Genomic DNA, 12541 nt, shown 5'->3' with positions numbered 1-12541 from the left:
TCTGTATTTGTTTCAGATTTCCAGTATCTGTGTATTTTGCTTTTATTCCATTTTAGAAGATCAGGAAAGGATTTTTCTAAGCTTATGGGAAACAACCGTAGTTTAGAGACAGACAGTTTTATTTTAGCTTTACTTTGATTTTTGAATCCTTTGAAGTCCCTCGATGAAGGTGCTTGAATAGACCAGTGCTTGTAAAAAGGGAAGGACATAATGAAATTAGATTAGCTTCATTAAAGAGTTAGTCCCAGACCTGAAGTGCTGGCATAAAACTTGAAAAGATTATGTGTAGCCGAGTACATTTAAGCATGTATGAGTATGTGCATGTGTAACTCCAGAAAGGAGCTATCTGCAGGTCCAATCTGAAAGTTACAGCCACAATGATGTACTCTATTGAGGTGTTACAACCAGTGACACTGGGGTGTTTTTGGAGACTAAAACAAGGAGTGTTTTAGGTTACAGTGCCAGAGTTGTTCTTTGGATACTATGCGAAAGCTGTTGTTTTTCTTTTCAGTTTATACAAGAAGATTTTGGTATTAATGGGATTACATTTTTCCTCTGTATTCAAAAATCTTTGAATTTGTGTTAAATGTCGATAGCTTAGTTTATTCTATTTTATATTCATTTATTTTGATAATAAACTTTGTTTTATTTTTAAAACATCAGCAGTATTGCAGGCCTATGTTGCAGTAGGAGACAACTTCATCCAACCAAACCAAAACAAAATATGACAACCTAAATTTCAGTCTGCAATCTGACCCTACTGTGAAGCCTCGTGTAGAAATAACATAAGCTGAGCTCGTAACAACATCCAGCAATTCTCCACACTGCCAGTAGATGTCAGTTTTGTACATGTATTTAAACAGCTCTGCCGGGGTCAGGGCCCATAGCCTTTGTAGTATCCAATACCTTCAGCCATTTTTTGAAATGAATTGAACTGACTGAAAACAGGCGCCAATAATGCTAGAAACTTCAGGAGGGAACCATGACGGATCATCCACTCAGCCCATCTGGATGGAGCAAAACTAAATTTGCTAGAAAAGCATCTTTTCCAGGAACGTTTGGTTTTGTTCCTGATTTACAGCATCCGCAGTTCTTTCGGTTTTCATCTGGATGGAGACCGTTGCAAACACTTCAGTTTTGTCATTTAGAGATAATGGGAACTGCAGATGCTGGAGATTCCAAGATAATAAAATGTGAGGCTGGATGAACACAGCAGGCCAAGCAGCATCTCAGGAGCACAAAAGCTGACGTTTCGGGCCTAGACCCTTCATCAGAGAGGGGGATGGGGGGAGGGAACTGGAATAAATAGGGAGAGAGGGGGAGGCGGACCGAAGATGGAGAGCAAAGAAGATAGGTGGAGAGGGTGTAGGTGGGGAGGTAGGGAGGGGATAGGTCAGTCCAGGGAAGACGGACAGGTCAAGGAGGTGGGATGAGGTTAGTAGGTAGCTGGGGGTGCGGCTGGGGGTGGGAGGAAGGGATGGGTGAGAGGAAGAACCGGTTAGGGAGGCAGAGACAGGTTGGACTGGTTTTGGGATGCAGTGGGTGGGGGGGAAGAGCTGGGCTGGTTGTGTGGTGCAGTGGGGGGAGGGGATGAACTGGGCTGGTTTAGGGATGCAGTGGGGGAAGGGGAGATTTTGAAACTGGTGAAGTCCACATTGATACCATATGGCTGCAGGGTTCCCAGGCGGAATATGAGTTGCTGTTCCTGCAACCTTCGGGTGGCATCATTGTGGCAGTGCAGGAGGCCCATGATGGACATGTCATCAAGAGAATGGGAGGGGGAGTGGAAATGGTTTGCGACTGGGAGGTGCAGTTGTTTGTTGCGAACTGAGCGGAGGTGTTCTGCAAAGCGGTCCCCAAGCCTCCGCTTGGTTTCCCCAATGTAGAGAAAGCCGCACCGGGTACAGTGGATGCAGTATACCACATTGGCAGATGTGCAGGTGAACCTCTGCTTAATGTGGAATGTCATCTTGGGGCCTGGGATGGGGGTGAGGGAGGAGGTGTGGGGACAAGTGTAGCATTTCCTGCGGTTGCAGGGGAAGGTGCCGGGTGTGGTGGGGTTGGAGGGCAGTGTGGAGCGAACAAGGGAGTCACGGAGAGAGTGGTCTCTCCGGAAAGCAGACAGGGGTGGGGATGGAAAAATGTCTTGGGTGGTGGGGTCGGATTGTAAATGGCGGAAGTGTCGGAGGATAATGCGTTGTATCCGGAGGTTGGTAGGGTGGTGTGTGAGAACGAGGGGGATCCTCTTGGGGCGGTTGTGGCGGGGGCGGGGTGTGAGGAATGTGTCGCGGGAAATGCGGGAGACGCGGTCAAGGGCGTTCTCAATCACCGTGGGGGGGAAGTTGCGGTCCTTAAAGAACTTGGACATCTGGGATGTGCGGGAGTGGAATGTCTTATCGTGGGAGCAGATGCGGCGGAGGCGGAGGAATTGGGAATAGGGGATGGAGTTTTTGCAGGAGGGTGGGTGGGAGGAGGTGTATTCTAGGTAGCTGTGGGAGTCGGTGGGCTTGAAATGGACATCAGTTACAAGCTGGTTGCCTGAGATGGAGACTGAGAGGTCCAGGAAGGTGAGGGATGTGCTGGAGATGGCCCAGGTGAACTGAAGGTTGGGGTGGAAGGTGTTGGTGAAGTGGATGAACTGTTCGAGCTCCTCTGGGGAGCAAGAGGCGGCGCCGATACAGTCATCAATGTACCGGAGGAAGAGGTGGGGTTTGGGGCCTGTGTAGGTGCGGAAGATGGACTGTTCCACGTAACCTACAAAGAGGCAGGCATAGCTGGGGCCCATGCGGGTGCCCATGGCCACCCCCTTAGTCTGTAGGAAGTGGGAGGAGTCAAAAGAGAAGTTGTTGAGTGTGAGGACGAGTTCCGCTAGGCGGATGAGAGTGTCGGTGGAGGGGGCCTGGTCGGGCCTGCGGGACAGGAAGAAGCGGAGGGCCTTGAGGCCATCTCCATGCGGAATGCAGGTGTACAGGGACTGGACGTCCATGGTGAATATGAGGTGTTGGGGGCCAGGGAATTGGAAGTCCTGGAGGAGGTGGAGGGCGTGGGTGGTGTCACGGACATAGGTGGGGAGTTCCTGGACCAAAGGGGAGAAAATGGAGTCCAGATAGGTGGAGATGAGTTCGGTGGGGCAGGAGCAGGCTGAGACGTCGCCGAGGCCAGACGCCAACTCTCCGACACCACCTCCTACCGCCTCCTCGATCATGACCCCACACCCGAGCACCAAACCATCATCTCCAACACCATTCATGACCTCATCACCTCAGGGGACCTCCCACCCACAGCCTCCAACCTCATTGTTCCCCAACCCCGCACAGCCCGTTTCTATCTCCTTCCCAAAATCCACAAACCTGCCTGCCCTGGTCGACCCATCGTCTCAGCCTGCTCCTGCCCCACCGAACTCATCTCCACCTATCTGGACTCCATTTTCTCCCCTTTGGTCCAGGAACTCCCCACCTATGTCCGTGACACCACCCACGCCCTCCACCTCCTCCAGGACTTCCAATTCCCTGGCCCCCAACACCTCATATTCACCATGGACGTCCAGTCCCTGTACACCTGCATTCCGCATGGAGATGGCCTCAAGGCCCTCCGCTTCTTCCTGTCCCGCAGGCCCGACCAGGCCCCCTCCACCGACACTCTCATCCGCCTAGCGGAACTCGTCCTCACACTCAACAACTTCTCTTTTGACTCCTCCCACTTCCTACAGACTAAGGGGGTGGCCATGGGCACCCGCATGGGCCCCAGCTATGCCTGCCTCTTTGTAGGTTACGTGGAACAGTCCATCTTCCGCACCTACACAGGCCCCAAACCCCACCTCTTCCTCCGGTACATTGATGACTGTATCGGCGCCGCCTCTTGCTCCCCAGAGGAGCTCGAACAGTTCATCCACTTCACCAACACCTTCCACCCCAACCTTCAGTTCACCTGGGCCATCTCCAGCACATCCCTCACCTTCCTGGACCTCTCAGTCTCCATCTCAGGCAACCAGCTTGTAACTGATGTCCATTTCAAGCCCACCGACTCCCACAGCTACCTAGAATACACCTCCTCCCACCCACCCTCCTGCAAAAACTCCATCCCCTATTCCCAATTCCTCCGCCTCCGCCGCATCTGCTCCCACGATAAGACATTCCACTCCCGCACATCCCAGATGTCCAAGTTCTTTAAGGACCGCAACTTCCCCCCCACGGTGATTGAGAACGCCCTTGACCGCGTCTCCCGCATTTCCCGCGACACATTCCTCACACCCCGCCCCCGCCACAACCGCCCCAAGAGGATCCCCCTCGTTCTCACACACCACCCTACCAACCTCCGGATACAACGCATTATCCTCCGACACTTCCGCCATTTACAATCCGACCCCACCACCCAAGACATTTTTCCATCCCCACCCCTGTCTGCTTTCCGGAGAGACCACTCTCTCCGTGACTCCCTTGTTCGCTCCACACTGCCCTCCAACCCCACCACACCCGGCACCTTCCCCTGCAACCGCAGGAAATGCTACACTTGTCCCCACACCTCCTCCCTCACCCCCATCCCAGGCCCCAAGATGACATTCCACATTAAGCAGAGGTTCACCTGCACATCTGCCAATGTGGTATACTGCATCCACTGTACCCGGTGCGGCTTTCTCTACATTGGGGAAACCAAGCGGAGGCTTGGGGACCGCTTTGCAGAACACCTCCGCTCAGTTCGCAACAAACAACTGCACCTCCCAGTCGCAAACCATTTCCACTCCCCCTCCCATTCTCTTGATGACATGTCCATCATGGGCCTCCTGCACTGCCACAATGATGCCACCCGAAGGTTGCAGGAACAGCAACTCATATTCCGCCTGGGAACCCTGCAGCCATATGGTATCAATGTGGACTTCACCAGTTTCAAAATCTCCCCTTCCCCCACTGCATCCCTAAACCAGCCCAGTTCATCCCCTCCCCCCACTGCACCACACAACCAGCCCAGCTCTTCCCCCCCACCCACTGCATCCCAAAACCAGTCCAACCTGTCTCTGCCTCCCTAACCGGTTCTTCCTCTCACCCATCCCTTCCTCCCACCCCCAGCCGCACCCCCAGCTACCTACTAACCTCATCCCACCTCCTTGACCTGTCCGTCTTCCCTGGACTGACCTATCCCCTCCCTACCTCCCCACCTACACCCTCTCCACCTATCTTCTTTGCTCTCCATCTTCGGTCCGCCTCCCCCTCTCTCCCTATTTATTCCAGTTCCCTCCCCCCATCCCCCTCTCTGATGAAGGGTCTAGGCCCGAAACGTCAGCTTTTGTGCTCCTGAGATGCTGCTTGGCCTGCTGTGTTCATCCAGCCTCACATTTTATTATCTTAGTTTTGTCATTTATGCTGATTTGCTGAGCACCCCCATCATTGAGGATGTGGATATTTGTGGTACTTCCTCCTCCAGTGAGCTGTTTAATTAACACCATTCCCAACTGAATGTGGCAGGACTGTTGGTTGCGGAACCACTTAACACTATCACATGCTGTTTTTGGAGCTTGACTTGGAAGTAATCTTGTACTAATCTCATAGTTTCACCAGGTTGACACCTCATTTTTAGGTATGCCTGGCAAGCCCTCCTGCCCTTTTCAACAATTCAGGATCAATTCTCTGACTCAGTGGTAATTGGCAGGCTGAGAGATATGTCGGGTCATGAGGTTGCAGTATATGATTGTATACAATACTGCTGCTGATGGTGTCCCACCATGTCTCATGGATGCCCAGTTTTGAATTTCTAGATCTCTTCAAAACTTCGCATTCAGTGCAGTGGTAGTACCAAATATAGTGGAGGATATCTTCAACATGAAGGTGGGACTTTGTCTCATGATGACTGTGAGATCATCACTCCTACTCATTATTATATATTCATCTGCTACAGATATAATGAGATTGGGTAATTCCCAACTGAAAATCACTGTGCCACCATCTCTGGTAATCCATCCTATTGGTAGGTTGGGAAAACCCCACGGACAGCGATGAGGGAGTCTGGGACATTGCAGGTAAGGAATAATTTTGCATTTAAAACACAATATTACACAATTTAATACATTTTTAGTCAGGCATTTTTAAATGACTTACTGGAAATGATATTTGATAATTCTTTCGAAACCGTTAACAGTTTAAGTCAGGTATAACACCTCTCAAATTAGTCAAGGAATATTGCTTTTAATATTTCTGAAAGCTCTGTTGTGCAGATTTTTTTCAAATCATATTGTCAAAATTAGAACTTTAGGCCTACCATTACATACATGTCCATTGATGTAGGTTAACAGAATCAAAAACACACACAAATGTCAGTTAAGTGATAGGGCAGATATATTTCCACTATGCTACAAAATTACGCCACTTACATAGTTTGACATACTTTGCCAAGACTTTGAAAAGAATAACGTGACTGGTTTCTGATGGGAAGCATTTGGACTGATCGCCAAAGAATAATCCCAATCCAATCAAATGCATAAGCACACCTGGAAAGAAAGGGGAAAGTAGAAATTGAGAACCGGATTCATATGCATTCTAACACTCTGTTAACATATAGTTTTAAAATAAAAAATGTGCAGATAAATCACAGAAAATTGCATGTGACAAATTAAACTCTATATTATGGTGAAAATTAAATTTTCATAATGATTTGATTTACAACTTCTTCCTCCAGTATTTTCAAACATAAGGTCAATCTGTTGAAATAAAAATCGTAACAGAGCAAAACATTGATCAGTTGTAACAATAAAGGGATAATCAAATTGCAAGCTTTATCAAACAATATCTAAGATCCAGAAGTCTTTCTGATGTTTGACAGAAGTAAAATTGAAAGCAGAATAAGTAAATTAAATAGAAAAATTTACCTACATTTTGAACCTTCACATTTTTATCTATGAAACATTCTGCAGTTTTATTAGAACAGATTTTGTTTCAGCAGTAATGTTTGAATTCGCATAAATGTGCATCAACCTAACATTACTGCTGAAACAAAATCTGTTCCAATAAAACTGCAGAATGTATCTTAGATAAAAATGTGAAGGTTCAAAATGTAGGTAAATTTTAAAATAGATAACAGATATTTAAAATTCAAATGCACATAGACAGTAGACTCATTCATTAAATAATTGTTTATGGGGTGCATAAAATACATTTAGATTACGACCAGAAAATGTTTCTTTTTGACCTGTACTTTTATTTCCGTTTTCTGAAAACAATGCTCCTACTGTTTTTTTTTGTATCAATGTATGGTAAGCTTGCCAATATCTTGGTCATGTGACTATTCTTTCCATGTGAGTCTTATCTCTCTAAGCAGATCACCTAACCCTTATGTACAGAAATGCACAGCCCAGCAGGAGTCACAGATATCAATAAAGAATGGGGTCAGAAATGTAGGTGACACATTCCTACCCCAAGCCTAAGTTAACTTAGTTTCGTGCTTCTACCCAGCTGAAATTGGTTAACTCAGTCCAGACTGGAAACAAGTCTGTGTTTTTCTACCTTGTTGACTCAGTACTGCAGATCATGATAAATTTCCCCATTGAATATGGGGCCAAAGCCTAAGGACAGGGAGGCCAAGAAAGGAATGATATCGCATATTTACCAAGCTCAGTGTCTGTGTGAAATGTTACCTCAGAGATCTAATTAGTTTGATGCATAGACATCTAGATTGCAACAATGAGCCTTGACTCTCACCAGCATTAACCTAAACTGAAATAACTGGCAAGGTTAAAGTAAACTCTGTCAATAGCATCCCCGAACATTACAGGCAATTTAGCACGGCCGATCCACCTTGCCTCCACATCTTTGGACTGTCAGAGAAAACCAGAGCACCCAGAGGAAACCCATGGAGGCACAGGGAGAACATGCAAACTCCACACAGACAGTCACCCCAGGTTGGAATCGAACTCGGGTCCCTGGTGCTGTGCGGCAGCAGTGCTAGCTACAGACTGACCATGCTGCTTGTATGTGCAACCTACATAAAACCGAAGAAGTTTAGGGTAGTCTCTGATGTAGATGGAGAAAGAGAAATGGAGTGTCCATTTTAAGAGATGGAATACACATTATACAGATTCCATAACAGGCAGAAATTAAAATGGAAACGTTTATCTCAAAGGGAAAACAGTTAGAGGAATGCCAGGGCATCTGAAAAACGTTCTAAAGAATCATTGTTATGCACTGGGAAATTCAAATCTTGCATCCAGTTTAATATCATTTACATTGTTCCAGCTTCCCACATAAACAAGACAGTATCTTCATGAAAAATCTATTTGACATTTTATTTGATTTGTAACAAGAAAAAATTATAAGAAATGAAAATTATAAAAAGAGATGTCATTTTGCTTTGGTAGATTATTGTCAATCAAAGATATCAAGTTACAAAGTGTGTGCACAAACAAAAATAAATTGTTAAACATTTTCAAGAAATGTTTCCCTTTAATGAATGAAAACTAGAAGCAAAATTCGGTAACGTTCTCATGCCTTTTCCATTTAAATATAACATGAAGTTCTCTAAGGAATCAATGCTCATTTAAGAAGTTGTCTTGAGTAGCTGTTAATGTGAATGTGAAATTAAGTCATGACAAAATGAAATATCACAAACTATTTCCAAAGATGTACAAATTAGGTGAATTGCCCATAGTGTCCGGTGATGTGAAGGTTAGGTGGATGAGCCATAGGGGGTGCAGGGTTGCAGGGGCAGGATAGGGTAGAGGGGTGAGTCTGGGTGAGATGCTGATTGGAGATGGGGTGGACTTGTTGGGCTGAATGGCCTGTTTCCACACTATAGGGATTCTATGGACTCCAATAGGAATTAACATTAAAAAAATCCCTGCAATCTGACAAAAAACTATAAGTAACCGCCATGAATGCCTCACTCCCCCAGCCATTCCCCCAAGTCATCATCAAATTTGGAGAAGTTGAGTTTGTAATCAAACCTTTCCAAAGGTCATGTTCCCTAACAGAATGACTTCAAAAATGTTTAGAAGGAATGTGGAATGCATTCCACTCAAAAGATTTAGTAATAGGTCACCTGAAATTTTAAAGACTGAGAGTGATGCATTATTGGCTTTTACAGCTGGCACAACCGCACAGCTGTTTTCTCCTACACCTCTGCAATTTCCCTGAAATGAGGTCAACTTCCAAATGTGTTATGGTTCATGGCCCCTTGAACCACAAACTGTCTATGTAGCTTTTGTATAGCTTGTACATACAAGTCGCATATGTGTCTGCTCTATTGACACTGAGTTTGCTTGCCAGATATTCCAGGAAGTTTTAAAGGATAATTTCGTAACTTCCATGCTTCCCTCCATCTCATGCCCATTATTTTCTCCCAATGGCTCTTCATACCCTCCATACCAACTCTCGGCAATTCCTTGATTATTCATCCTGTACACCCTTTGTACAAGGCAAGTGGCAACTGTGGAAATAACTAAAATGAAGCCATTCATAAGCAAAGCCTGCACTATACAAGCTCTTTCCAGCAACCTATTTTGTCATTGATTGAGCCAATGTTTACACAAGATAAAGATTTGTCAAGCGTTTACAGCTTTTGTTATTGATACTTGAAGTGTCTGATTGATTACCACCCCACAGAATCAAGGTGAGGCTACTATACAGACTGCCTCATGATTTGGTGGCCTCCATAGCCACCTGTGATTAGTGTTGGAGGGCAATAGGCATGATTTGATTCCACAACCCCAACCCCTATACCAGAGCAAAAATCCTGCCACTTAGGGCCTGACTTCTCCAGGTGGCTGAGCAAGCCAGGCCCAATCTGAAGTACCCACCTCAAAATTCTGGTTCTCATACTCCAAAACGCCAAAGATTATTACTGTACAGCCCAAACCAAAGTGATCATGCCACCCATTTCCCCCTGAAATGCCAACAGACTAATAATAGAAGCCTCTATCTCCACTGCAATCCATCTGAACCTTACTCATGGTTTCAAATAATTCTCCAAAACCTTAGGAACTCAAAGTTATATCTGCTGTCTCAAAGAATTTAAAAGATCTGACTTTACCATTTAAAGAGAAGTTTCTTTGGCAATAGTTTCTCGCTCCGCCAGCATTACTGGTACACGTTTTCTAGTTGTTTATCCCAATGCTGTTTGTGAACAAGTTGGCCGCCTTATTTCTGCAAACTTGTCAACAAACTAGACATCAGGAAAATGCAACATGGAAACCATAGTAGATACTTGGCAGGTTAAGGGTGCCCCTTGCTCCAAGTGACTTTATGTTGGGGCACTAGGTAACAACATCTCAGGGCATGCTGCATGGGTACTGGCTACATGCACCTCACATCCACAGGCATTAGCATCTGACATGTTCCAGTCTCTATGTACTTTTGTGGTACCATCCGATCAATTTACAGGATGCTCCTACACTTTACTGCTGCACCGACACCATTGTAATGCTGTTTCAAGCACACTGCGCTGAGGGAAGCACACAGCTCTTGGGTGAGCCAAGCTGCATCTCCAGTTTCTTTGTTTCCTGTCACAGCACTCACTCAATCTGAGCCAAATGGATGTTCACAACACCCTCGCCATTCAATGTGTTGCCTTTTTGCATTTTGTTGCCTCAGCCAGAAATACCAGCTCCTGTCTTGCTGTTCATTTACCTCAAACACAAAGGCAGGATGCTTGTCATGGTTGTCAACAGGCTTCAGTTAAGTCAAGGGGGAACAGCCTTCACTGAGGAGCTCACAACACTTTGAGTCAAAGCAGCCTCTGCTCAGAGTGGTCAGAGTAAGCTACTCAGCCCTTTATAAGTAGAGTATCCTGAACAACTGTCAGTTTTGCCCTGAGGGCATTTTTCCTCATGGAATGAGGCAGAGGTGACAAAAGTGGGTGGCACAGGTATTATTGTTGGTGCAGGTGGGGAGGAGTCCTGAGTAAAAGAGTAGAAGGGCAGAGGGCATGTAGCATTAGTAGTGTAAGGGGTTAGAGTAGGTAAGAGTAAGTAAGCAAAGATGTTGCTGGGAATAATGAGAGTGATAGAGCCTGACCCTTGCTGGGAGGTGGGTACAGTAGCAGAGATAGAGTGAGCACGAGATATCAAAGAGAAGATATCAGTCCTTACTTCGACGCATTTAAGACCATTTCATACAGTGCTGGAGCATTCTTCCAGATGGCTCGGACTGCTTTAACCTCAAATCAGGATGGTGTGCTCTGGTGTTGTGGCCTGCGCTGCAGGTCTTGCGGAAATAGGAAGTTCTGCTTATGCATTAGTTATTGCTTTAGCCCATAGTAAAGAACATTATTTTGAGTATAAATGGACAGCATTGTAACTAAAATGTATTTAAAAAATGCTAAATTTATAAACCAATTATTACGCTCTACTGAAACCAGAGATGAAAGGTTAAAAAGCTGATATTAAAATATCAAAACACATAGTTTGTATAGGTTTTTCCTGACCTTGTTTTCAAAATTAGAAGAACATACTTCTACCAAATTGTTAATGGAAAACTTATTTTGTTTTAAACTACATACCTAAAACCACCATCGTTTGTTCTCGAGTAATGAAACCTCCAGGAACAAAGTTATAAGCTGTACACCACACTATACCAAGCATCTCCAGCACGTAAACCAACATTCCTGTGCTCAAGGCCTTGCCTGGATTTCCTGAGCTGATGAGGCGGTTGATCAAGTGAGGCCAAAGAGACATAGTGTAAACAGCCAAGACAGTCCCTGCAGCAAATGCTCCCTCCCTTCGAAGGTAGAAGATACCAATTACTGATGCAACTCCTGTAATAATAAAGAAATTTATTAACAGTACAGAAATCTAACTGATCTCCCCATTCTATACGGGTGTATATGTTTGTGTGTGTATAATCAAATCCCACATACGTATGACACATGCATGTATCACAGAGTCATACAGCATAGAAACAGACCCTTCAGTCCAACAAGTCCACGCTGATCATGTTCCCAGACCCATATCCCTCCAAACCTTTCCTTTTCATGTACTCATCCAAATGTCTTCTAAAAGTTGTAACTGGACCCGCATCCACCACACCAGACTGTTCATTCCACACACAACCCATTCTGTGTAATAATAGTTGGTCTTCAGGTCCTTTTTAAATCTTTCTCCTCTCACCTTAAAAATACGTCCACTAGTTTTGAACGCGCCCACCCTAGGGAAAAGATCCTTGCTATTCACTTTATTTATGTCCCTCGTTATTTTATAAATCTCTGTAAGGTCAACCCCAATCTCCAACACTCCAGTGAGAAAAGTCCAGCCTATTTTTATAACGCAAACCCTCCATTTCCGATAACATTCTGGTAATCTTTCTGAACCCTCCCCAATCAGATGCTGTCGACATCAGTGACTCAAACTATAAGGATTATCCAACTGTTTTGATGCATGTTTTGAAACTTGTACACTTGTGCTAATCATTCACAGCTGAAGACTCTAGTACCATTTAGGTCATTACAGGTGACTTACCTCTGTCTTTAAAGTTTGTAGAAGTACTGTGGGGTGACTGGAGACTCAAATTATTCATAAATTGGGTTATTTTCTGAACAATGATGTGATGCGTTATTGGCTTTACGA

The 12541-nt window shown here is 45.3% G+C and overlaps 1 protein-coding gene across 5 annotated transcripts in view; it reads right to left on the bottom strand.

The window, feature by feature from the left end:
- Positions 1–12541, bottom strand: part of LOC125457863 (PGAP2-interacting protein-like) — a 123328-nt gene that overhangs the window by 41353 nt on the left and 69434 nt on the right. For all 5 annotated transcript variants that reach the window (XM_048542573.2, XM_048542601.2, XM_048542609.2 and 2 more), the window contains 2 exons: positions 11479–11733; positions 6362–6478 (listed from right to left, as the gene is read on the bottom strand). In XM_048542573.2, coding sequence (XP_048398530.1) covers positions 6362–6478; positions 11479–11733 — 372 coding nt within the window. The remainder of the gene's footprint in view (positions 1–6361; positions 6479–11478; positions 11734–12541) is intronic.

The sequence above is a fragment of the Stegostoma tigrinum genome, chromosome 1 (genome assembly GCF_030684315.1).
Source record: "Stegostoma tigrinum isolate sSteTig4 chromosome 1, sSteTig4.hap1, whole genome shotgun sequence".
Classification (NCBI taxonomy): Eukaryota; Metazoa; Chordata; class Chondrichthyes; order Orectolobiformes; family Stegostomatidae; genus Stegostoma; species Stegostoma tigrinum.
This window is presented reverse-complemented; position numbering and strand designations above follow the sequence as displayed.